The sequence below is a fragment of the Anomaloglossus baeobatrachus genome, chromosome 6 (assembly GCF_048569485.1).
Source record: "Anomaloglossus baeobatrachus isolate aAnoBae1 chromosome 6, aAnoBae1.hap1, whole genome shotgun sequence".
NCBI classification, from domain to species: domain Eukaryota; kingdom Metazoa; phylum Chordata; class Amphibia; order Anura; family Aromobatidae; genus Anomaloglossus; species Anomaloglossus baeobatrachus.
Window position 1 is genome coordinate 508,131,717 of NC_134358.1, and position 27,703 is coordinate 508,159,419.

General features: G+C 45.6%; 1 protein-coding gene across 1 annotated transcript in view; it reads right to left on the reverse strand.

Annotated features, from left to right (window-relative positions):
• VIPR2 (vasoactive intestinal peptide receptor 2) overlaps positions 1 to 27,703 on the reverse strand; it is a 196,223-nt gene that overhangs the window by 105,623 nt on the left and 62,897 nt on the right. Inside the window, exon 4 of the mRNA XM_075315457.1 lies at positions 19,525 to 19,625. Within this exon, the coding sequence (XP_075171572.1) occupies positions 19,525 to 19,625 (101 nt within the window). The remainder of the gene's footprint in view (positions 1 to 19,524; positions 19,626 to 27,703) is intronic.

Genomic DNA, 27,703 nt, shown 5'->3' on the forward strand with positions numbered 1-27,703 from the left:
TTAGGGAAAATTAAGTAACAAGTCATAAATACATTTTCACTTTCAGTCTTGAAAGGCATTTGGAAAGTAAACACAGCAATGAGTTGGCTTCAAGTTATCTACATGTTGTTACCGGTTTATTCCTAATATCAATTGTCAGGTCTCTTATTACTTAAAATTACTACTGGCAAAAATGATGAAGCAAAATGTGTTCTGCAAACCCGGCCTTGTGGTGCGCCATCGTGATCTGGGATAAAGCGCGCTACACTTTTCTTCCCAGGGGTGGAGTGACATCAGCAGCACAAGTGATGCTTTGTCTTTCTGAACTGAGTAAAGTAAAAAATAATTGAATAATATTTGAATAAAAAACGCAATATCAATAATATAACCATTACGCTTACTACTTTTTCATTACTACAATACATCTAAAAGAATGTAAAAAATGAAGCAACTTTGAAAATAGTCTTGAGAACATGTATCCTATAACTAACCCTTGACTCCTGGTAACAGATTAGAAGCAGTATGAATTTAAGAATATACTCCACATTTCATACATTTGAGTGTCAACTGATTATCCCCAAAATCAGCCAAAAGTACCGCTGCCTCCGACTGGACTTTTTGGGCGCATTATTTTGTTAAAGCCTGAGCCTACTGTTACGGTTCGGGGTGCCCCCGAGTCTCGAACCGCTCCTGCCCCATCCTCATCTCCTACATTGGTGTCGGCTGACTCCTCTGTGCCACTTGTCCGTTGCTCCAGGCGCTTGGCTGCTAGGCATCAGGTGTCCAGGGTCTTGGGTCATCCTGAGCCTAAGTCCCTATTTTGCCTTACCGCGCATGCACGGGTTCCCGCTGCCTCTCAAGGCTCTAAATGCGGGATTCCCGCTACTGCGCATGCGCATGACGTCACCAGTGACGCGGTGGCTCCTGATTGGCAGTCGCGGACGTCACCGGTGATGCAGCGATCGCTGATTGGCCGTCAATACTGTCACCGGTGACGTGGCAGCCACGGATTGGCCATCGATGATGTCATTGGTGACAATGCGGCCGCTGATTGGCCGCGGCCGGCGTCATTGCCATCTGGCGTCTGGCTTGGGGCAGGACTTAGGCTATAATGGACCCTGGACAACGCCCATGGCTGCGCGACTGTCATTATCGCACTGGTGACAGGCTGTGCAGTGCAGTTATAGCAGCCATAGCGCCAATAGTACTGCAATGTCTGAGGCAGGTTTGCATGTGGTAATATGGTAATATGAGTGGTAGGCAGTGTTAGGCGTCCAGTGCCTGTCGCACCAAAATTCTCGGCAAGGCACATCCAGGGCCAGTTACTCCGCTCCAGTCCTACCGTTCCTGTAGTGCGGCAGCAGCTCAGTGATTTCTAACTGAGCTGCTCCAGCTGACCATCTGTGCCCCCTATGCACATGGTCAGTGTTCTCTGGCGTTCCTGTGCCGTAAACAAGGGAGGTCCGGTGCTCGGTGGTGTGCTGTGAACATCACCGATTGTGTTTTTCATTTTTGTGTCTCCCTGAAGTTGTGCCGTCCGGCCACATGTCTCTCTGTGGCTTTGTCATCTGCTCAGAGAAGCTCGGGAGACGATTGAGGTATTATTAGTTTTGCTCCAATTGTCTCTCCGCGTAACTCCTACCTTATGATTCCCTGGTACTGTGAAGGGCAACTACACCCTGTTGGCTTGTACAGCTAAACATATCAGTCACTCAAAGAATCTAAAACATATCTTGCAAAGCAAAAGGTACACTGAAAATTATGCCATAAAAAATATCAAAAGTTCCTTAAAAAATACAGTGGAGATCAAAATTAAGAAACAACACACTATTTCCTAAATATTAAGGTCATTGTGTTCTCCTATGTGATTATATCCTAACATGAGTAAGCTCGCAGTATTTTAAGCTTATTTTTATAAATTGAGTTTATTCCAAAGCACATAATAAAAATGTAAATGAGATAAATGTAAGAGAACACTGATCAAAATTAGAGAACACTTTCAAGTAACTGCAAGTTATTGGTGTTAATCTGGCACCTGGTGCTAATTTCCTTAATTATCTGTCAAACCCTATGTAACTGGCAGCCTAACTTTAAAGTTTGCACTGACTTTTCAAAAATGGTGTGCCGTTCCAAAGTGACTGAAACCCTCCGGCAGGAGGTTGTCCAGATGAAGGCCAAAAGGGGTGTACCTATTAGCCATAGCAAGAGAAGTTGGTCGTTCCAAGTCTGTGATTTTGAGAATATTGTCTTTACAACATCACAAACTCTTTCAAGTCCCCCAAGAAGGGTGATCACCCTCAAACCCAAATGCTAGAGAGGACAGGATAATGCAGGGAATCACCATGAGTAATTCTTTGAACACTGCAACTGGAATTGCTCGCCACTGAACAGGGTAAGGATCTGTCTCGTCATACATTGTCATGACGTTTAAGAGCATTTGGACTGAAAGCATGTTGTGTGGACAGAGAAGTGGTCCCCAGTTCATTATAGTGATGAAAGCAAGTTTAATTTATTTAGGTCTGATGGGAAACATTATGTTCGTCGACAAACTGGGGAAAGACTGAACCCAAAGTATGATAAGAAGTCAGTGAAAGGTGGTGGAGGAAGTGTCATGGTTTGGGGACTGTGTTCTGCAGCAGGAGTTGGTTCTCTCATACAGCTACATGACAGAGTGATGCAAGTGTGTATCAGAACCTTCAACAACAACACGTGCTTCCTTACTTGCTTATCACTCAATCAGCCAGAAATTTTCATGCAGGACAATGCAAAGCAGTTCCTTGAAACAGAAAACATTGAAACAATGAAATGGCCACAGCTCAGAGTGCTGATCTAAACCCAATAGAAAACCTCTGGAAAATCCTTGATGACAAAATTATGGCCAAGAAACCCACAACAGTCAAAGAACTGTGGAAGAGATTGGAAGAAGAGTGGACCAAAATCACAGCAGAGCAGTGTGAGAGACTAGTGATGTCCTGTGACCGCAGATGTGCTGACGTCATTCAAAGCAAAGGCCTGTACATGTCCTACTGATTTGTGACTGTTGTTGCTTCCAGAAAATATAGTTAGCATCTTTCACTATGCTACAGTCACTGTTATTCTCTGGTTGTGATCATCACATTCTGGGTAAAATAAAAGTGTTACAGTTAGGTCCAGAAATATTTGGACAGTGACACAATTTTTGCGAGTTGGGCTCTGCATGCCACCACATTGGATTTGAAATGAAACCTCTACAACAGAATTCAAGTGCAGATTGTAACGTTTAATTTGAAGGTTTGAACAAAAATATCTGATAGAAATTGTAGGAATTGTACACATTTCTTTACAAACACTCCACATTTTAGGAGGTCAAAAGTAATTGGACAAATAAACCAAACCCAAACAAAATATTTTTATTTTCAATATTTTGTTGCGAATCCTTTGGAGGCAATCACTGCCTTAAGTCTGGAACCCATGGACATCACCAAACGCTGGGTTTCCTCCTTCTTAATGCTTTGCCAGACCTTTACAGCCGCAGCCTTCAGGTCTTGCTTGTTTGTGGGTCTTTCCGTCTTAAGTCTGGATTTGAGCAAGTGAAATGCATGCTCAATTGGGTTAAGATCTGGTGATTGACTTGGCCATTGCAGAATGTTCCACTTTTTTGCACTCATAAACTCCTGGGTAGCTTTGGCTGTATGCTTGGGGTCATTGTTCATCTGTACTATGAAGCGCTGTCCGATCAACTTTGCAGCATTTGGCTGAATCTGGGCTGAAAGTATATCCCGGTACACTTCAGAATTCATCCGGCTACTCTTGTCTGCTGTTATGTCATCAATAAACACAAGTGACCCAGTGCCATTGAAAGCCATGCATGCCCATGCCATCACGTTGCCTCCACCATGTTTTACAGAGGATGTGGTGTGCCTTGGATCATGTGCCGTTCCCTTTCTTCTCCAAACTTTTTTCTTCCCATCATTCTGGTACAGGTTGATCTTTGTCTCATCTGTCCATAGAATACTTTTCCAGAACTGAGCTGGCTTCATGAGGTGTTTTTCAGCAAATTTAAATCTGGCCTGTCTATTTTTGGAATTGATGAATGGTTTGCATCTAGATGTGAACCCTTTGTATTTACTTTCATGGAGTCTTCTCTTTACAGTTGACTTAGAGACAGATACACCTACTTCACTGAGAGTGTTCTGGACTTCAGTTGATGTTGTGAACGGGTTCTTCTTCACCAAAGAAAGTATGCGGCGATCATCCACCACTGTTGTCATCCGTGGACGCCCAGGCCTTTTTGAGTTCCCAAGCTCACCAGTCAATTCCTTTTTTCTCAGAATGTACCCGACTGTTGATTTTGCTACTCCAAGCATGTCTGCTATCTCTCTGATGGATTTTTTCTTTTTTTTCAGCCTCAGGATGTTCTGCTTCACCTCAATTGAGAGTTCCTTAGACCACATGTTGTCTGGTCACAGCAACAGCTTCCAAATGCAAAACCACACACCTGTAATCAACCCAGACCTTTTAACTACTTCATTGATTACAGGTTAACGAGGGAGACGCCTTCAGAGTTAATTGCAGCCCTTAGAGTCCCTTGTCCAATTACTTTTGGTCCCTTGAAAAAGAGGAGGCTATGCATTACAGAATCATAATTCCTAAACCCTTTCTCTGATTTGGATGTGAAAACTCTCATATTGCAGCTGGGAGTGTGCACTTTCAGCCCATATTATATATATAATTGTATTTCTGAACATGTTGTTGTAAACAGCTAAAATAACAAAACGTGTGTCACTGTCCAAATATTTCTGGACCTAACTGTATGTTGATAGGCTGGATCTTTTGTAAAACACTGTTCTAGTGATATGGTGCGCCCTTTACAAAAAACCTTCAAATGTTCATCAATCTCGATTACATTATTTTTGAAAAAAACAAATGATCATACATTGTTCTCTAATTTTGATCTCCAGTATATATATATATATATATATATATATATATATAGATATATAAAATCAGTGTTTTGTGCATTAATATGAAATAATATATAGGGTAGATTAAATGTTCATGTGTACATTAGATGACGAGGACATTTTAAAACTGTTGCAAGCACGAACACTCCCTATTTTTCTTTATTACCGTATACATGCTTTATGACTACATTGCTTTTGGATCATTTCTGCTCTTTATGTCCATTATTTGGACTGAAATCCAGTAAACTATACTGAACCTTCAGACTAAGTTGTCAATCTTTTAATGGCTGAATGGAATTATTGCATTTATGCCCAAGAAATATAGACACCAAATTTGGATAAGGTATGCCATGGTCAATGAGTCATGGTTTCCCAAAGTCCTACATCAGTTTTGCAGTTTCTGCTTTTGCAGACTAGTAACAGTAATGATGTGAGACTGGGTGGAGCTGTGTGGAGTATATTATATACATATTCTATATATATGTTGTCTAATTTTTATTCTTTGTTCTTATAAATTGAACAAAAATGATAACCCATTTATTGATATAAGGAATTTATAAAAGTTGAGTCTAAAGAATGTGAGAACATGAGAAGGTTAGTGCTGTAGTGCACATTATTGATATTATAGCAGCCACTCTTGGATGTCTGAATTGCCTTCTCAAAGTCTTTGGCAGCCCATACTCACTAATAGAAGATTCATCAAACTTTTATGCGAGAAAACGAAGCTAAAAAGCTGACAAGTTGCAAAACTTTTGCGCAACACTAGGCTGCGGGAAAATTCTTCAACTTTTTTCATGCCATTTTTCACCCAGGTTTGACAAAGTGCTGTCAGCAAACCTCAAACAGAGGGAGGCCACTTAACAATTAATAGTGAATATAGCAATAAGAGGCTAAAATTTAACTTTTAATTCTAAAATATTAAAAGCCCAAGAGGGATACGTGTAACCATGAAACTCCAGTGCTCTAGGATCTAAGATAATAACTTGTCGTAGCACAAGGAGTCAATAATGTATAACAAACACAACAAAAAAACACAAAATACATAAATCATAAATTGAGTAGATTATATCAACCCGTGGGACAGTGGTCCACTTGCTAGGGAAGAAAAAATAATCAAAAAAACTCAATATACCTAAATCAAGAGCTAGATATTGGTCCTCAGTGGAAAGACCAGTACAATTACTATTGCTCAATATACAAATAAATGGGAACAATCTCACCCATGTTCAGTGGTCTAGGGCAGATCAGGATCTCCTCCGTGTAGGTCCTCTTTATGTCGTCAGGTTGTCACTGACCCTACATAAACCTAGGAGATAAATTAAACCTGTTGCCCAAACTTCTGTCCTGACAAGGACAGACCACAGCTGGCCCTCTCTATATACCCCTACACCGATCCTAGCCACGTCCCGACGCGTTTCATCATATAAGACTCATCAGGGGACTCCGGTGTTTAGATAGAGGCCAGAGGTCCTAAGCCCTCGCTCCCAGAATAACATAAGGGAACCAGAGCCACAGTGATACAGGGTATATAAATGGTAACGGTCCAATAAGGATTACAGGTCAATTAAGAGACTCACCAGTGGTGATTCAGTTACGCAGGTGGATATATATCTAATATGATGCATATTGATGTCCCATGATGGCGCCACCTCCTGCATCAACCTCGTGTACACGTGGAACGCAAACAGCGTCCACGCTACGATCCCACCGCACACTTCCGGTCTCGCAACGATAAACCGGAAGTGCGTCATATCGAGGGCGGGACCATTGCTACACGCTAACGTGCACGCTCCAAGCCACAGGCCCAGGGCGGCAATCAATCCGCCTACCGGAAGTGAGGTAACGCGATCAAAAGGCGGTGGGAGTGGCAGGTGCGTCATGCAGACGTCAAAACGCCCACCGCCCATTCAATGAGATCCCGGATCATAATGACACGCCCTACACTCCCAGCGCTCAGGATGCATGTAGGGAAGCAGATCCCGGTCCACTACACATCCCGTGCACCGGATCAAGTCACAGTCTCGCATTCTAAGCAGAAAGAGGCGCAAAACACATCATCCTAAGGATGGGGGCACCATGCAAATCGCAGTGCTCATACCCCAATAACAAACACAGAACCCACCAGATGGGGGGTACCTCATTAGCACATAAAGGAGGGGATCATGGGGCAGGGTCACATTGCTGAATGCACCTATCTGAAAATCACCACACATCCTATTATGAGTCATCTTAATAATCTTATTCAGTGTATTCAGCTTTCATCACACATAAAGTTATAGTCATGTTACCCAGATATTACAAATGTGCACAAATCCAGGGTTCCACATATATGGAGGGATTAGTCACTGTATTCACTGTCCCTCCAGGACTATACAGGTTACATCTACTTCAAAAGGTTGGTCAAGGTTATCATTGGCTAGTAATTCTCCTACTGTCTAGATAAAGCTGGCAAATTGAAGCTGTTCATTTAGGCCCCCCGGGGACGAGGTGCCTAGTCTAAATATCCATTTTGTTTCTTGTTGGAGAACCCGCCTGTCCCAGTCGCCACCCCGCTTTGGTCTGGGGACGACATCAATACCCACAAAACGGATAGCAGTAGGATTACCACCATGTTTAGCCCAAATGTGTCTGGCTAGTGGTTTGTCCCTCTTGTGTTCGATGTCGCCAAGGTGGTCTCCAATTCTTCGCCTAAATTCACGGATCGTTTTCCCCACATACTCTAAGCCACAGTTACAGGTAGCTTTGTAAATCACTCCTTGAGTGCGACAATTTATGAAATGACGTATTTCAAAATTCCTGTCCAGCACCATACTTCTGAACGTTTTCCCAACTTCCAGGTAGGGGCATGCTATGCATTTGGAGCATCTAAAGCAGCCCTTCACCTCCCTGGACAGCCAATTGGTCTCCTGATGTCGTTCAAAGTGGCTATGCACCAGCCTGTCACCAAGGGATCTCCCTTTTTTGTAGGTGATCAGTGGTCGTTCAGGCAAGGAGGGGCCCACATCTCTATCCATTAAAAGAATAGGCCAATGGTTCTCCAGTATTTTACGAATTTCAGTGGCTCCGTTGTTGAAAGTTGTGATGAAGCGAGAGAAACCATTCTGCTCCAATGGTCTCTCCCGGTCCATCAACAATTCCATTCTGGGGGTGTTTTTCGCTTCATTATAGGCTCTCTTGAGAATCTCCCCAGGGTAGCCCCTCTCTTTGAAACGGTCACGGAGCTCCCTTGATTGGCTTTCAAAGACCCTTTTATCCGAACAGTTCCTCCGTAAACGGAGGAACTGTCCTTTAGGGATCCCCCTCCTCATGTGGAAGGGATGACAGCTCTCCCACATGAGGAGGGAGTTGGTGGCTGTGGGTTTACGGTAGGTTGAGGTGGAGATCTCACCATTCCCACTTTTCTGGATAAGAATGTCCAGGAAGGGGAGATTGTCTTCCCCAATGACATGTGTAAAGGTCAGCCCAACATCATTTTGATTAAGGCCCGCTACATAGTTAGACAGTTCCATCCTCGAACCTGTCCATACAATCAGTATGTCATCTATGTAGCGGGCCCATATCTCAAATTTAGATGTAGATTCTTCCATCCCTTCCACAAAGATCCGCGTCTCCTCCCACCAACCCAGGAGCAAATTGGCGTAGGAGGGAGCACATGGGCTCCCCATGGCCGTGCCCCTGAGTTGGTGGTAGATCCGCCAATCGAAGGTGAAGATGTTTCTCGTCAAGCAAAACTCCAAAAGTTTCAGGACAAATCTGTTGTGCTCCCTAAACTGACAACCCCGCGTATTCAGAAAATAATCCACCGCCTCGAGTCCCTTCGTATGGGGAATAGAGGAGTAGGGAGCTTCAACGTCCACACTCCCAAGAAGAGTGCCCTCACTAACTGATATCCCGTCTAGTTTCCTCAATAGATCTGGTGTATCTTTCACAAATGAGGGTAGGGCTGCAACAAATGGCTTAAGAATCCTATCCAAGTATGTTCCACAATTTTGGGTCAGATTGTTGATCCCAGAAACTCATTTGTGAAAGATACACCAGATCTATTGAGGAAACTAGACGGGATATCAGTTAGTGAGGGCACTCTTCTTGGGAGTGTGGACGTTGAAGCTCTCTACTCCTCTATTCCCCATACGAAGGGACTCGAGGCGGTGGATTATTTTCTGAATACGCGGGGTTGTCAGTTTAGGGAGCACAACAGATTTGTCCTGAAACTTTTGGAGTTTTGCTTGACGAGAAACATCTTCACCTTCGATGGGCGGATCTACCACCAACTCAGGGGCACGGCCATGGGGAGCCCATGTGCTCCCTCCTACGCCAATTTGCTCCTGGGTTGGTGGGAGGAGACGCGGATCTTTGTGGAAGGGATGGAAGAATCTACATCTAAATTTGAGATATGGGCCCGCTACATAGATGACATACTGATTGTATGGACAGGTTCGAGGATGGAACTGTCTAACTATGTAGCGGGCCTTAATCAAAATGATGTTGGGCTGACCTTTACACATGTCATTGGGGAAGACAATCTCCCCTTCCTGGACATTCTTATCCAGAAAAGTGGGAATGGTGAGATCTCCACCTCAACCTACCGTAAACCCACAGCCACCAACTCCCTCCTCATGTGGGAGAGCTGTCATCCCTTCCACATGAGGAGGGGGATCCCTAAAGGACAGTTCCTCCGTTTACGGAGGAACTGTTCGGATAAAAGGGTCTTTGAAAGCCAATCAAGGGAGCTCCGTGACCGTTTCAAAGAGAGGGGCTACCCTGGGGAGATTCTCAAGAGAGCCTATAATGAAGCGAAAAACACCCCCAGAATGGAATTGTTGATGGACCGGGAGAGACCATTGGAGCAGAATGGTTTCTCTCGCTTCATCACAACTTTCAACAACGGAGCCACTGAAATTCGTAAAATACTGGAGAACCATTGGCCTATTCTTTTAATGGATAGAGATGTGGGCCCCTCCTTGCCTGAACGACCACTGATCACCTACAAAAAAGGGAGATCCCTTGGTGACAGGCTGGTGCATAGCCACTTTGAACGACATCAGGAGACCAATTGGCTGTCCAGGGAGGTGAAGGGCTGCTTTAGATGCTCCAAATGCATAGCATGCCCCTACCTGGAAGTTGGGAAAATGTTCAGAAGTATGGTGCTGGACAGGAATTTTGAAATACGTCATTTCATAAATTGTCGCACTCAAGGAGTGATTTACAAAGCTACCTGTAACTGTGGCTTAGAGTATGTGGGGAAAACGATCCGTGAATTTAGGCGAAGAATTGGAGACCACCTTGGCGACATCGAACACAAGAGGGACAAACCACTAGCCAGACACATTTGGGCTAAACATGGTGGTAATTCTACTGCTATCCGTTTTGTGGGTATTGATGTCGTCCCCAGACCAAAGCGGGGTGGCGACTGGGACAGGCGGGTTCTCCAACAAGAAACAAAATGGATATTTAGACTAGGCACCTCGTCCCCGGGGGGCCTAAATGAACAGCTTCAATTTGCCAGCTTTATCTAGACAGTAGGAGAATTACTAGCCAATGATAACCTTGACCAACCTTTTGAAGTAGATGTAACCTGTATAGTCATGGAGGGACAGTGAATACAGTGACTAATCCCTCCATATATGTGGAACCCTGGATTTGTGCACATTTGTAATATCTGGGTAACATGACTATAACTTTATGTGTGATGAAAGCTGAATACACTGAATAAGATTATTAAGATGACTCATAATAGGATGTGTGGTGATTTTCAGATAGGTGCATTCAGCAATGTGACCCTGCCCCATGATCCCGTCCTTTATGTGCTAATGAGGTACCCCCCATCTGGTGGGTTCTGTGTTTGTTATTGGGGTATGAGCACTGCGATTTGCATGGTGCCCCCATCCTTAGGATGATGTGTTTTGCGCCTCTTTCTGCTTAGAATGCGAGACTGTGACTTGATCCGGTGCACGGGATGTGTAGTGGACCGGGATCTGCTTCCCTACATGCATCCTGAGCGCTGGGAGTGTAGGGCGTGTCATTATGATCCGGGATCTCATTGAATGGGCGGTGGGCGTTTTGACGTCTGCATGACGCACCTGCCACTCCCACCGCCTTTTGATCGCGTTACCTCACTTCCGGTAGGCGGATTGATTGCCGCCCTGGGCCTGTGGCTTGGAGCGTGCACGTTAGCGTGTAGCAACGGTCCCGCCCTCGATATGACGCACTTCCGGTTTATCATTGCGAGACCGGAAGTGCGCGGTGGGATCGTAGCGTGGACGCTGTTTGCGTTCCACGTGTACACGAGGTTGATGCAGGAGGTGGCGCCATCATGGGACATCAATATGCATCATATTAGATATATATCCACCTGCGTAACTGAATCACCACTGGTGAGTCTCTTAATTGACCTGTAATCCTTATTGGACCGTTACCATTTATATACCCTGTATCACTGTGGCTCTGGTTCCCTTATGTTATTCTGGGAGCGAGGGCTTAGGACCTCTGGCCTCTATCTAAACACCGGAGTCCCCTGATGAGTCTTATATGATGAAACGCGTCGGGACGTGGCTAGGATCGGTGTAGGGGTATATAGAGAGGGCCAGCTGTGGTCTGTCCTTGTCAGGACAGAAGTTTGGGCAACAGGTTTAATTTATCTCCTAGGTTTATGTAGGGTCAGTGACAACCTGACGACATAAAGAGGACCTACACGGAGGAGATCCTGATCTGCCCTAGACCACTGAACATGGGTGAGATTGTTCCCATTTATTTGTATATTGAGCAATAGTAATTGTACTGGTCTTTCCACTGAGGACCAATATCTAGCTCTTGATTTAGGTATATTGAGTTTTTTTGATTATTTTTTCTTCCCTAGCAAGTGGACCACTGTCCCACGGGTTGATATAATCTACTCAATTTATGATTTATGTATTTTGTGTTTTTTTGTTGTGTTTGTTATACATTATTGACTCCTTGTGCTACGACAAGTTATTATCTTAGATCCTAGAGCACTGGAGTTTCATGGTTACACGTATCCCTCTTGGGCTTTTAATATTTTAGAATTAAAAGTTAAATTTTAGCCTCTTATTGCTATATTCACTTCAGGTTTGACAAAGTAGAAAGAGCTGGGGTGGGTCTAAGGCTTGGTGACCCCTACGCATCATGATGAGCGATGGTGTTCCTTACACCACAAATCTTACTCCAGTCCTCAACTGGAATAAGATTTATGGCAAAGCACACACAGGGGGAGGTGCATGTCACTTTGTGCATTGCCTGGATTAAAAGAAGGTGTGTACCTTTTCATGAATCACACACCTTGCATTCCCTTTATCAAGACAAGAGTGAAAAATACCAGTCTTGATGAATTGGGCCCATAGTCTGATGAATAGGCGACATATCAAGTTTGATATCTGATATGTCGCCTAAACCTTTAACGCTTTTCAAAGAACATACGCTACTTTTCATAATTCTTCCCCAATTATGCCAATGCATGTATTGATTTTTAGCATAGTACTGGAAATAAAGAGGTGGCTCTCTGATAGAAGTATAATAGAAACACGGGCACCACTTCTGCATTTTTCAGCCACTCCTGGTTTTGGCTTACAAAAACTGATGTAAAATACTGACCAAATACTGAACATGTGAACGTAGCCGGAGGCACTATGGACGGTACTATATGGTTTGCACAGTACTGGGGAAAAGTGGGCAAGGTTCTGTAAAATTAATGTTCCAAACATGTTTATATTTTCCACTAGAAGGTGGCCCGATTCTACGCATCGGGTATTCTAGAATTTACGTATTGTGTAGTTAATGTATGATTTTTGTTATATATATATATATATATATATATATATATAGAGATGTTGTTGTGTGTAGTTACCAAGTGTTTGTGTAGGGCGCTGTACATGTTCTGGGTGTTGTGTGGGTGTGGCGGGGGGTGAAAGCGGTGTTTGTGTGTTGCGTTGTGTGTGTTGCGTTGTTTGTGGAGCGCTGTGTGTCTGTAGCGTTGTGTGTGTGTGTTGCACGGTTTGTGTGGGTGTGGGGTGTGTGTTTTGGGGGGAGGTATGTTTTGTGCAATGTGTATGTTGTGCGGTATGTGCGTATATTTGTGTGTGCCGCGGTGTTTGTGTGTTGGGTGTTGTGTGTGTGCGGTGTTGTCTGTGTGTGTGGGTGTCTGTGTAGGGCGGTGTTTGTGGTTCCCAGTGTGTGTGTGGTGTGTTGTGCAGTGCGTGTGTGGCGGTGTGTGTGTGTTTTGGGGGGAGGTGCGCACCCACCATCGTGCTCCATCCCCCATGCTGCGCACCCCCCATCGTTCTCCATCCCCCATGCTGTGCACCCCCCATCGTGTTCCATCCCCCATGCTGCGCACCCCCCATCGTGCTCCATCCCCCATGCTGCGCACCCCCCATTGTTCTCCATCCCCCATGCTGCACACCCCCCATCGTGCTCCATCCCCCATGCTGCGCAGCCCCCATCGTGCTCCATCCCCCATGCTGCGCACCCCCCATCATGCTCCATCTCCCATGCTGCGCACTCCCCATCGTGCTCCATCCCCCATGCTGCGCACCCCCATCGTGCTCCATCCCCCATGCTGCGCACCCCCCATCGTTCTCCATCCCCCATGCTGCGCACCCCCCATCGTGCTCCATCCCCCATGCTGCGCACCCCCCATCGTGCTCCATCCCCCATGCTGCGCACTCCCAATCGTTCTCCATCCCCCATGCTGCGCATTCCCAATCGTGCTCCATCCCCCATGCTGCGCACTCCCCATCGTGCTCCATCCCCCATGCTGTGCACCCCCCATCGTGCTCCACAGTCACACATCAGACAGTATACACGCACACATCTGATCGCATACACTCACACCCCACTTCTGCCTGTGCCCTCCGGTGTGCGGTCCCAGCAGCTGTGCTGCACGCAGTGCTCCTCTGCCTTCTGCTGACACGCACACACCCGATCGCATACACGCACACAACATCCGATCGCATACACATACACACACATTGACGATATTGCACATACACGCTCACACTCACAACATCCGGAGATACCACATGCTTCTGGCCATGTGATCCTCCGGCAGGTCCTGGAAGGTCACTGCACGCACAGTATCGCCGCCGAGAAGCAAGCGATATCACTGGATGTTGTGAGTGCGATCTGATGTGTGTGTGAGGTGTGTGTGAGGTGTGTGTGAGAGTGAGTGTGATCTGATGTGTGTGTGTTTGTGTCTGTTCTTATGTGTGTGCGTGTGTGTGTGTGTTCCGCTGCTGCAGGACCTTGATGCGCTCACCTGGGAGCCGGTGTACGCTGGTAACTATGCTACACAATATTACTCGATGTGTACCATGGTTACCAGCGTAGCCCGCCCCCCGCTCGCACGGGAGCCCACACCAGCGTATGCCGGCAACCCCAGCAATGCGAGGGTATGTGACGGCTGGGTTGGCGGCATACGCTGATGTGGGCTCCCGGGGGTACAGCACTCACCTGGGAGTCGGGGCTCCGTGTCGTTTCGGGGAATGCGTGCGCGGGGCGGGGCCAGAGCGAGCGTGCAATGCGTATGGGGGGCGGGGCGTGGCCGAGTTGCTAATGCGTGCAGGGGGCTGGGGCGAGAGGCCAATCTGTGTGGAGGGCGGAGCCTGAGCGAGCGGCCAATCTGTGCGGGGGGGTGGAGCCGAGGCGAGCGGCCAATCCGTGCGGGGGGCGGAGCCGAGGCGAGCGGCCAAAAAGACGCTTGTCGCGGTAAGGACAGAATTTTGGAGCAAGACAGACAGACAGACAGACAGGCAGACAGAATAAGGCAATTATATATCTAGATTCTGAAATGAGTCTTGGATGGAAGAAATGGTCATGGTGTTCTGGATCGAATGAGGATAAGGGATTGTGAATGATTATGCTCAGTGAGAATATCACCTGTAAGTCATTGGATATATATGTACATTATACACTTTATTGATCTGCAGAGAATTGGAGTAAATTGGTATCACTATAAAGTCACTTTATGGTGGAATTATTGATCTTAATACAGTGCTTTTCATTATTAATCAGTATGGTAATATTTTTCAAAGAGCAATAAAGAAGGAACTGGGCACCGCCACTCCCAAAAGTAAATAGCTATTTGATCCTAGTTCAGCAGATATCGGGTGCACCATCCACATAGAAAAGACACTCCATATGTATTATCCAGTAAGGAGGAAGAAAGAGGGCAGCACTCACCGAAACTCTGATGCGATTTTTTATTCCATGTGAGCAGCAGGTACAAGTGGTTGGGGAAGGTGAGGAAGAGCAAACATCGCCGGACAACGGCAAGCCGTTTCACTCTTGCTGTGCTTCAACGGGTCCCATAACGGGTAATATTTTTCAGTTACTATTGTATATGCTGGTTATATGTGGTTATAGTCAAATGATATATACGAAGGCGGAAAGACAGATTTATTTATAGATTCAACAATGGTGCAAACACATCCAATCATCATGCTGCTGATGGAGTGGGGCCCAGCCCCAAATGTGGTTTTGGAGCCCTTAGAACTCTGACAACTCCACTAGTTTTCCATTTAAGCTGCTCAACGTTTAAATTGTATGCCTGGTATGGCCTAAGTCTCTGTTCACACTAGAAAAAGGATTTTCTAAAGAAATTTCTTGAGTCTGAAAGATTAGCGCACTTGCGGTCAAAAAACGCACAAATAATGCACCGAAAACCGCATGCATTTTTCCCACAGGTTGGTGTCTGCATTTTTTTATCATTATCTATGGCAAAAAGCGCAGGTGCCTGCAGAAAAGAAGTGACATGCACATTCTTTTTCTCAAGAAATTCTGCAGCAAGAATGTTCTTGAGAAAAAAACGTGTGCGCACAGCTATTTTTTTTCCCACAGGTTTTGCTGGTGAATGTCTGCAGAAAGGTTACAACCATTTTCTCAAGAAATTTCTGCAGCAAAAACGCAAAAAAAACACGGGTAAAAACGCAGTCATAAAGTGTTGTGCAGCAATATACATAACACTATTATGTAACGTCCTTACTGGCATCACCGCACTGTCCTGTCTTCCTCCCCTAGTGGTGATGCTAGCACATTCACCTTCTTGGCCACTCTGCGGTTGCTTCTCCATCCCCAGTCCCTGCCGCTGTCTCCAGGGGCCTGTGCACACACCTTTTTTTTAAGATTCAGTGCGCCCTAACCTGAAAGTGGCTCTTAGCTTATTGCTGAGAAACATCAGGTATTTAAAGCACCCTCCCCTTAAGGGAGGTGCCTGGGCAATGTGATCTATTCCTAGAGATGTGTTTCTGTGGCGCCCCTGAATATATCAGGGTGCCACAGGGTGCTGCAATCCTTACCCAGGGTTCAGGGCCTACCCCCCATGGTCCAGGTTCCCAATCACCGGTGTTGCACCATCAGCATCACAAATCCCAATCATACCTCACATAAAACCTGTCAGACACACCAGTGGGATTGGCTAAGCTGGAATAGGGCCACCCACCTAGGCGTCAGGCAGACTGGTGGGAGGGAGGAAGTCAGTTTAGAGTCAGCTTTCATGGTGAGAGGAGTTGAGAGTAGCCCTCAAAGAGTGAGGAGCTGGGAGTTGTAGCTCCCGGGGAGCGAGACCAAGGTAGGGTCACAGACGGTGGTCTGGGACCACAGGAGTCGGTGACCGGTGGCAGTTACATTGGAGCGGGTGCGACGAACATAGGAGGACTGTTGGCATCAGGACCCCAAAAGAACTGACCTGTACCGAGCATGGCGGGGTACAGGACCCTAGATCAGGGAAGATCTTCAGGCGCCTTGATAATTAACCTGTGGAGGATAGTCTCGTTATGAACTTTCTCCAAGAGCTCAGAGATTGAGGGTATCAGCACAACGCGGGGGATAGGGTTTTTCAGAAAAACAACCCAATTGAAATCCCAAGTGCCAGCCATCAAGAGCACAGCTGCCAAACACACAGTTAGCGGGGCCCCAACAGCTTCACGCCAGGGGGCCACAACGGACACTAAAAATTGTGTACGGAGGTAAAGGTCCGGGCTATCAAATGACATCGGTGGGAGCGGACACCTGGAAGGGCTCCCCTGAAGTGACTGTGATGCACAGAGATTCTGGTTTATCTACAGTGTGAGTGTCTGCTTTATATCTTCATCCAGCACCACGACTACCGACAGTGAGTACTCTGTTCCCCTGCACCCAGCGCTCCCAATAATCCCACCAAAACCCCAGAGGCCGGGGCCTTCCCTACGTGCGGAGGGACTGACTCCTTGCTACCCCACACCATCTGCCCCGGTACTCCCATCAGCAGCGGCGGTACTCCCCTTACCGCAACCCGCAGGTGGCGTCACGAACTTCTCCCCTGTAAATATCCCCCTTTTCAAGGATCGGAGTGTTAGCCGAGCTTGGGTCCAGACGCCTCGAGCCACGACGACCCCGGATCCGAGCACCCCGGTCTGCGCCGGGGTGGCACATTTCAAGTTGTGCAGGTCCCTTACTTGTGTGCTGCTGCTATGCTACTTACATTTATCTACTTCATAGTCCGAACTGCTGCTGCGGCTTCAAATTCTATTGACCAAGTCTGCTGTACCGCCCACTGCTGCATCGTACCCTATTGGCCAAGTCTGGTATACCAGCCACTGCTACATCATACTATAGCAGCCAAATATGCCTCATCAGAGATTGTCCTGTGACCTGGTGCCAGCTGTCGCAGCACCAAGTCTCCCTGAGTAGCATCTGGTTCCTACCTGCAGTGCAACACCCCCATCATCAGTGGCTCTGGTGAAAACCTGGTGTGGGCCATAGTCATGCTCCTCATGTATTGTGTGTGCTGTGGCACCGTGGATCCACTTCCCGCTCGCACCCGCGCAAATTACATATTGCAAGTTTTTATTATTAGTCTCTAGCATGATCCTCATTCTCTTCCGAGTGGGTGTCAGGCCATCTCAGTACATCAGAGGCAGCAAGACTGGTTGATTTTTTGAGCTCCTCTAAGGTCCACCATTCTCCTCTAAAGCTATTCATACTGTTAGACTTTTATGGAGTGTTCTTTAACCTGAATTTCTTCCAAGAACAAATACCCAGTGAGTTAAGCAGCTTGACCTCATACCTGATACTTACATACAATATGTAAATCTGATTATGCAGTTCCCTTAGAAACTGCTGAACAAAATATGCTTCTTCGCTAATGCTTTTCTCCGACGATATTCTAGATTTCATTGGTTAACTCCCACAGATTATTCATACTCAGGTTAGTTTTTAGCAGATTATTAGATTTACTTTTCTAAATTGACTTTTTCATTACTTGAGATTGCTTGCTTTATAGTCTACATCATTGGATCATTGGTTCCTATTAGAGGATTCAGTTTAAACATAATTATTGAGCTCTATATCTTATTTCTGAATATAAAGATCAATCTGCAATTTAAAATATCACAAGGGTCAAATGCAAAGGAGAAAGCAAATGGTACCGGCAAATCACAGATGGTATTCATGTTAGTTTATATAATCATAAAGTAATCTTCATTATTGATATTGTTGATGGAAATGAAAATGTATTGTGTGTGATGAGGCAAAAGTCAGAAGCCTTTAAAATATCTAAATAATGTGCACAAAGTACAAGTTGACTTTTGGATTATTTGAGGTCAATGCTATAAAATATAAAATGTAAGACATTGTGATATATCTTTAATGCCTATTTTGATCCCTAAGTTTTGTATCTTTTTTCAGTGTATATACTGTATTTTTTGGATTATAAGACGCACTTTTCCACCCAAAAATGTGGGAGGAAAATGAGGGGTGCATCTTACAATCCAAACGTAGCCTATCGGGGGGTGGTGGAGATTGGTTACTGGAGGCAAGGGGAGTGCTGCGAGCAAGTGGTGCTGCACTGCAGGTGGTGCTGCGCTGTAGGATGTGCTACGGCCTGTGCTGCAGGTGGTGCACTGTGGGCGGTCGGTGCCATGCTGTGGGCGGGCAGTACTGTGCTGCGGGAAGGCGGTGCTGTGTTGTGGGTGGGCGCGCTGTGCTGCATTCAGGCGGGCTGTGCTGTGGGCAGGGGCAGCCATCCTGAAAATGTCAGAGGTGCAGCGGCGCCCGGAGTCAGCATGTGTGCATACAAAGCTCTCAGCTCAAGATCTCATCTGTGCACGCGCCGCCTCCGGCCCACTGATCTCCCAACAGCGGTCTTAAGGAAAATGGTGTCCAGAGCTGGCGCATGCACTGATGAGATCTCAGCTTGTCATTGAGCTGAAAGCTCTATCTGCACACGCGCCGATGCCAGGTGCCATTTCTTTGAAGCCCGCACTGCCGACAGCTCCAGGATGTTCCTCTTGCCTCACAGCACTCGCAGCGAGAAGCTGGGACACCCGCCCATCGCATCGGCCTACTCCAGCACCACCCCTGCCTCCTGTAACCCCACTCCACCATCTGGTAAGACACCCCCGGATTATAAAACAGACCCAATTTTTTTTTTCACCTTTTTTTTCCTCTAAATTTGTGGTGCGTCTTATAATGCGGGACATCTTATTAAATAAAAAATATGGTATATAGTTAATTCTGACTACAAAGTGGCTCCTCTGTAGTCAGGAAGGATATAAAAAAAACATTTATTTTGTGTAAATAATGTCCTAGTTAATAATATAGTAGGACTCACCTTATTAACTTGAGTAACATTTTCATTGTGCCCACATGCATCAAAAATGTCCGGATATGTGTCGGTCCATCCATGCACTGTGCAGGTTCTGCTAATATTTCCTGCAGGAAAAAACAAAAATTTACATTTTTTGGAAGATTCTTAGGTGAACATCAAATTTACAAGTCCAGCATTTTAGGAATACAAAATTCTGGTGATGAGGATAATTATTATTGGTTACAGTAATGATAGTATTTTTGAAAACTCTAACAAAGCTATGAATACTAGATTTTGTGATGTTGATGTTGATTCAGTGGACTCTCCTTATTGCTGTTCATGGAGTCAGAAAGGAATTTTTCTCGTAAATTGGCCTCATGGGATGTTTTCCTTCCTCTGGATCAACAGGTTAGGCTATGAGATGAACTCGATGGACTTATATCTGCCTTCAACCTGAAAACTATGAAACTTTTTGTTTCAAACTCATAATAAATACAACTGAACCGTAAAAGCAGAAACAAACTGCAAGATATAAAATTTTGTACTGAAATTATTATTATGATTTCACAATAATTCACTGCCAATATAAGTTGCTAATGTTTCAATGCATAATTCTCAGCATAATTCTCCTATGTAAGACTCTCAACCAGAGCTGTTAAAACTATTCCACTCATAAGCAATTATTACTATTATCACAGACTGTTGCTACGCATTGAAGGATACAGAACTGTGCTAATGGAATATTTTTTGGACTTTATGTCAGCTGTGTAGTCTTAGCTGGTATCATTCTCTGGTGTTAGTAATGGAAAGGCGTCTATCAGAGACCCCCCATTACTAACCCAGTAATAAAAAAAAACACACACACAGGAATTTTTTTTTTTATTTGAATAAATACTCCTTTAAACTATCCCTCGTTCATCAATTTATTAGCAAAAATGTTCCCTCAAAGCTCCCCTGTGGTAGTCTAAAGTACAGCTACTGTTGCGCTCAGCGAGACTCAGCGATGTTGATGGAATTTGTCAAGGAACTTTAGCTATGATGGAGGAGCTTTGTGGGAACATTTTTTATAATAAATTGGTGAGCAAGGGGTAGTGTGCATGAGTCTTTATTCAAATAAACTATTTTTTCTTGTGTATGTTTTTTTTATTACTGAGATAATAATGGGGGTGTTCTTTCCATTAATAACTTCTGGGCTTGATGCCAGCTGATATTACACATCGAACATCAACCCCCCAAAATACTACCTTGATATTGCCACAGCACTAGAGTAATTGGGAAAAGCTGGGCCCTTCTAATGGATGAAACAATTCTGGGGTGTTTGTTGGCTGCTATTTTTAGGCTGGGTAGGGCAAAATAACCATGGATCTTCCCAGCCTGGTAATACCAGCCTGCAGCTGTCATCAAAAATAGGGGGGACCCCGTGTTTTTTTTAATTATTTATTTTTTAGGTTAAACAAGGCTGAAACACCCTTTAGTGCCCTATGAAAGGCACTACAGGGTGCAAGTCTGCACTATACACTGTACTGCAATACCAATTAAACACTGTCTCTATGCCTGCTATAATCTAAGCTCTCCCTCCTAGCAACTGACCCTGAACTGTTTCCAGAGGAAAGTGTGTCGAACATTGTGTGCCCAGGTCTTATAGAAGACCCAAAGACGTGATGCGGCCGGCCAATCACAGTAATGTCAGTACCTAACATGGATACGGCATTATCATGTATGGCAGCCAATCCCTGCATGTTGATTTTCTGTCTAACAGTGGCAAAACATGTAGGGTGGGGACTCAAGCATGCTGCTCGAACACACGCAATGCTCGATCGAGTAACAAGCTTACCCGAGCACACCAATGCTCAATCGAGTATCGAGCAGAGGCGAGCATGCTTTTTCACCACTAGAGATGGGCGAATCAATATTTTAGGACAAATGCTCTAGGTCTAACATTCCCGTACAAGATGTCACTGGTTTGATGTCCACATTGATCATTGCAGAGAACATAGTTTTAACATGCAGAGGTGCTATGTAAAATGCTGAGTCATGGGGAATGTGGAATTAACATTAGCATGCGTGCCCACTCCCCATGAGTATTTACAAAGAGTTAAGCCCCCATCACATTTAACGACTTACCAGCGATCCCGAAAACGATGCGACCTGATAACGATCGCTGGTAAGTCGCAGGGAGGTTGCTGGTGTTATGTCAAACAGTCAGACCTAACCAACGACGCAGTAATGATCAGCAACCTGTATAACGATGAGCGACCTGTATAGGAGGCTGTTTGGTAGGTGTCAAACACATCGATGTGTCCTGCCCAGCAGGACATCGGCTTTGAAGAAAATAAACCAGAACAGTGTGTAACGATCAGCAATTTCACAGCAGGGGCCAGGTCGCTGCTTAGTGTCACACATAACGAGATCACTGGTGAGACCCCTATTGCGTCACAAAACCTGTGACTCAGCAGCGATCTCGCTAGCGATCTCGTTATGTGAGAAGTACCCCTAAGATCTCCTGTCCTATATTGTTTTTCTAGAGATGATGCAGATTTGGTGGCAAATTGCAGGCAGAAACAAGTAGAAGCATAGATAAAATGCTAGTAAGGGGTCAGTAACACTGACCAACTGAAATGCCAACCTAAGGGACTAGTTAGGGCCAAAGAGGAACATGTAAGAAGCTCCATACTACACTTCAATTGATGTAAACTGTGCCAAAAAGCAAGACATTAACCATCCTGGATGAGAGAAGTGCTATTAAAGACAGAGTGAGGATTAACACAACAGAGAAGAGATGTATTCCTGGAAATGAAAATTGCATCCTCTGACAGGAAAGATCAGCCTCCATAAGAGTGAAGATTAGCCATAGTAGATGGGAGCAAAAAGCCTTCTTCCTGGCTTTGTGTTTTGCCACGTAAGAAGTGTCTGAGTGTTGAGGCCTGAATTGCATACAGAAATACCACATACCACATCAGAGACAGTCAGAGACAAGGGTCTACATGTAAGGCACTTGCTGTGTGAGTAGGCCGCTAGAATGTGAAGGTTGACAGACAAGAGCTACTGCAGAATACTGCTGTAACCAGAGATGACTATGAGAATGGGTTGTAAGTGACCAGTACTGTGGATATGTAATGTGCTGTAAAAGAAACAAACCATTCAATAGGAAGGAATACGGGCTAAGCTGCGCTATAACCACAGGGTCCAAAAGATTGATTAATTCCTTTTTATTTGTTCACAGGTCAACGCCTTTCAGAGACATCCATTTCCTTCATCAGGATGTAAAAGCAACAGCATGCTTCCTATTGAATGGTTCATCTCCAAAACATCAGGGCTGCTGTTGACCACCATTATTACATGCACTATAAGGGGTTGTGACTCTCACAACTCTGCAAGGTGAGTACAATCCAAATACTACCTCTATCCTTTATATTGGGTAAGACCCTATTGCGTTCTTTCCACAGCCCATATGCTCGTAAAAGAAACAAAGAGAAAGGTTGAGGAAGGTGCTGCTGAGGTGTTTGCCAGCAGTCTGTTGCACATACAAGCAAAGTGTCCCCACTTTTAGCTTTTTTGCTGTAAATGAAATGTTTACCCCTGTTACATCTTAAAAACAAATAAGATAGTTGCAGCCCATGGATTAAAATCCATTTAAACTGTTACATCTGTCTACATTAGGGTACCTTCACACTTAGCGATGCAGCAGCGATCCGACCAGCGATCTGACCTGGTCAGGATCGCTGCTGCATCGCTACATGGTCGCTGGTGAGCTGTCAAACAGGCAGATCTCACCAGCGACCAGTGAACAGCCCCCAGCCAGCAGCGACGTGCAAGCGACGCTGCGCTTGCACGGAGCCGCCGTCTGGAAGCTGCGGAGACTGGTAACTAAGGTAAACATCGGGTATGGTTACCCGATGTTTACATTAGTTACCAGTGTGAGCAGGGAGCAGGGAGCCGCGCACACTGAGCGCTGGCTCCTTGCTCTCCTAGCTACAGTACACATCGGGTTAATTAACCCGATGTGTAATGCAGCTTCATGTGCAGAGAGCAGGGAGCCGCGCACACTGCTTAGCGCTGGCTCCTTGCTCTCCTAGCTGCTGTACACATCGGGTTAATTAACCCGATGTGTACAGCAGCTACATGTGCAGAGAGCCGGAGCCGGCAGCACAGGCAGCGTGAGAGCTGCAGAGGCTGGTAACTAAGGTAAATATCGGGTAACCACCTTGGTTACCCGATGTTTATCTTGGATACAGCTTACCTCAGCTGTCAGACGCCGGCTCCTGCTCCCTGCTCGCTTCATTTGTCGCTCTCTTGCTGTCACACACAGCGATCTGTGTGTCACAGCAGGAGAGCGGCTTTGAAGAAAACGAACCAGGGCTGTGTGTAACGAGCAGCGATCTCGCAGCAGGGGCCAGATCGCTGCTCAGTGTCACACACAGCGAGATCGCTAATGAGGTCACTGCTGCGTCACAAAAAGCGTGACTCAGCAGCGATCTCGGCAGCGAGCTCGCTGTGTGTGAAGCACCCCTTACTTTCACCATCTGTAAGTGTAAAACTACACATGGTACAGTGTATCCATAATTTAAAGGGGCACACTGCACAAGGCAAGGCACCCCTTACACCATAACAGTTTGTTCTTCGTATGCCATAGATTGAAAATGAATGAATTTTCAAGATTACAAGTAAACACCTCTCTGGTTGTTTTAATCATTGAAGTCATCTTTCTTACAGAATGTGAAATAAATGTGTTATATAGACTGCAAAGGAGTCATCTTTGACTGTTTATCACTGATGATACAAATCAAGCAACCAGAAGTAGAGGCTGAAAATTAAAAGACAAGTCACTGCCGGTCACTGTACGAAATGGTTCAATCAATGTGTAAAGCCAGCTAATGAAAGGAATAATAATGTGATCACTTCTATATAATATATAGTAATAATATAATATTATTAAATATTATAATATATATAAGTATATTATAATATCAATATTATATTATATTATTATTATATTACATCTAAAAATAACATATCTAATATATAAAGCTGAATGTGTATGTGTGTGTGTGTATGTGTGTATGTCCGGGATTGGCATCTGTACCGTCGCAGCTACAGCCACAAAATTTTGCACACTCACACGTCTGGACCCCGCGAGCGTCATAGGCTATGTTTTGAGGGGAAATTTTAACCCCGCGCTTTACAGTTATTCGCCAAAAAACCTGCCTCCATTAAAGTGAATGGAGCTGGGAGCTACAGTGCAGCCAGAACGTCAGAAGAATGCGCAGCCACGCCCTTATATGGAATGTTGCTGTGTCACAATGCAGCCAGGGAAAGAGACAGACACAGACAGGGTGAGAAACAGACATAGAAAAGGTAAGAGACAGACACAAAGAGACAGACACAGACAAGGAGACAGACTGACAGGGAAAGAGACAGACACAGACAAAGAGACATACACAGGGAAACAGACAGACAGGGAAAGAAAGGGAAAGAGACAGACAGGGTAAGAGACAGACAAAGACAGGTAAAGAGACAGACAAAGAGACAGACACAGGGAAAGAGACAGAGGAAAAGAGACAGACAGGGAAAGAGAGGGAACGAGACAGAGAGGGAAAGAGAGGGAAAGAGACAGACAGGGAAAGAGACAGTTAGGGAAAGTGACAGAGATAGATAGACAGACAGGGAAAGAGATAGATAGACAGACAGGGAAAGAGATTGAGACAGACGGAGAAAGAGACAGAGACAGTCAGAGACAGACAGGGAAAGAGACAGACAGACAAAGAGATAGAGAGAGAGACAGAGAGATATATACAGAGGGGGAGACAGACAGAGAATGGGAGAGAAACAGAGAGACAGTTACTATCCTGGGCGTCAATACATTCTATTTATACATTCTATCCCGGGAATGTTAATACATTCTATTTTGTTAACAGCGGTTATTAACCCGGGCGAAGCCGGGTAGTACAGCTAGTTGTAAATATAAAGATGCAATTAGAAGTGGAAAGCACATCGTAGACAAATTGTTCTCTGGTAACTACTTATTCTGAATCAGCTTCAGAATGTCAGTTGGTTTTCTAAGGTAACATATAATATTTTCTTTTCTTTTAGGATTGTAATGTACAGAACCAAGACAAAAGGGAAATAGGAAAATGTTCTTCATGATACTATGTATCTGTCTGTTTTTGTGTGTGCAGGTCCAGGTACAGCATAAGACAACTTTTTCAATTAATGATCTAGCCAATCAATATATTAAAACATTGTACCATGCCTAACTAAGGTGAAAATCATAGTATAATTCAATATTCTCCTGCAAAAGGGCATTTATGCAGATGGACCTACATTATTGTCACTCTGTGCTGTTACAAAATTTATAAAAAGAATACTGTTAGCAGCATAGAGATGCTTAAATCAAGTCCCAAGACCCACCCAGGATTGTCTCCTATCTACCTTGGAGCATCCTCAACCCAAGTGAATCCATCTATTCTTGGGATGAGTTTACACAACAATGAACTTTTTAGCTGTGGTCATCCAAGTATTTTGGAGGATTGTATCCCAAAAATTTGGACAGATCAGTCCTGTTAAATTCAGGATTATTGGCAAGTATGAAATCAACAATCTAGTACTGATAAACACGTAGAACCAAATTTATGGCCGACATTACACACTAGTATCTCCAGTGGGTGTGGAGGTACAGCAACACAAGTACATAAACATCACACTGAATTATTTATTTATTATACTCTAGTATAAACAAACCCGAATATAAGCCGAGACATCTAATTTTACCACAGAAAAACTGGGAAAACTTGACTTGAGTATAAGCCTAAGGTTAGAAATGCAACCAGGATGAGGAAATGTCGCGGGCAGCGGGGCGCTGCGCTCGCTAACGCTCGGGTCCGGCACTGCTCGGTGGCTCGAGCGGTGGGCCAGATCCGGGGACTCGAGCGGCACTCCTCGCCCGTGAGTGAAAAGGGGTTTGGGTTGTTTTGGGGATTTAGTCCGTGACACCACCCACGGGTTGTGGTGAAGATGGGCACCACCGCTGCTGGTGACGGGGATCCCGGGAGCGATGGTAGGGAGCAGCTAGGATGTTGTTTTCCCCCTCCGTGGGTAGGGGTTGGTGGTCCCGGTGGTGTGACGGTTAGGCAAGGTAGGTGAGGTGCCAGATTGCAAGGACAGCGCGGCGCGGTGCCGGATGGCACGGGTGTACTCGCTCAGCAAGAGATGCACAAAGTCTCTGGTAAACCAAACAGCTGGATGGACGGGTCCCGCAGCCGGCTGCAGTGTCTCTCCCCGGACAGGTGATGGCGGCTGTCTTTCCCTGCACCTTTGTGTACTGTCTTGACTACGATGGGTCCCCAACGGTAGTCCGCTCCCCGGTGTATGGATACCGGAGGAGCCCGTTTGCCCGCAGGCGCTGGCCCTTGTTTCTCTAGCCTTAGGCGGTAGCTGTATACCCTCATGGTGCGGACGGTTGCCTTCTAATGGGTCTTTGGTTGTTAGGAAACCCCTGGGGTTCCTGTCACACTCGGATTTGACTGTTGACGGCGACTCCAAGCCTAGTCGGGGTCCGATGGCCCTGCATGTGTGTGCTGGGGTCACTTCACTCCCCGGCCCGACCCCGGTCCTACGGTTCCGCGTTGATCCACCACTCCTGCAGACGGCCACCACCGTCTGCCAACCTTGTTGTCAGTGCCTGGGCCACAAACCCAGACACTCTCCACTTTACTCCTCTCACTTCAACCTCCTGGACTAAACTGCTCCTTTTCCCGCCTCCAGGCCTGTGAACTCCTCGGTGGGTGGGCCCAACCGCTTGGCTCCGCCCCACCTGGTGTGGACATCAGATCCTGGAGGGAGGCAACAAGGGTTTTGTGTTTGGCTAATGTAACTGTCTAGTGGGGGTGGGGGTGTGTTTTACCTGTGACGACCTGGCTAGTCCAAGACGCCACATTCCCCCTTGGTGAAATGCAGACCGTCCGCGGGCTGCCCGTCCATCACCGGTTTAATTTTTCAACTGTAAAAATATAAATAACATGTAAACAGTAAACATATAAAACATAAGCATTCTTCTGGTCACTTTAAACGTTGCACATGTAAACATTTTTTTTAATAATGACGGACGGACGGATGTCTTCCGCTCTCCCACCCAAGCAACCTAGCCCTGATGCTGCCCCTAAGAAGTGGGCGGCACCCCTTGACCCCAGTCCAGGTTCAGGCTGCC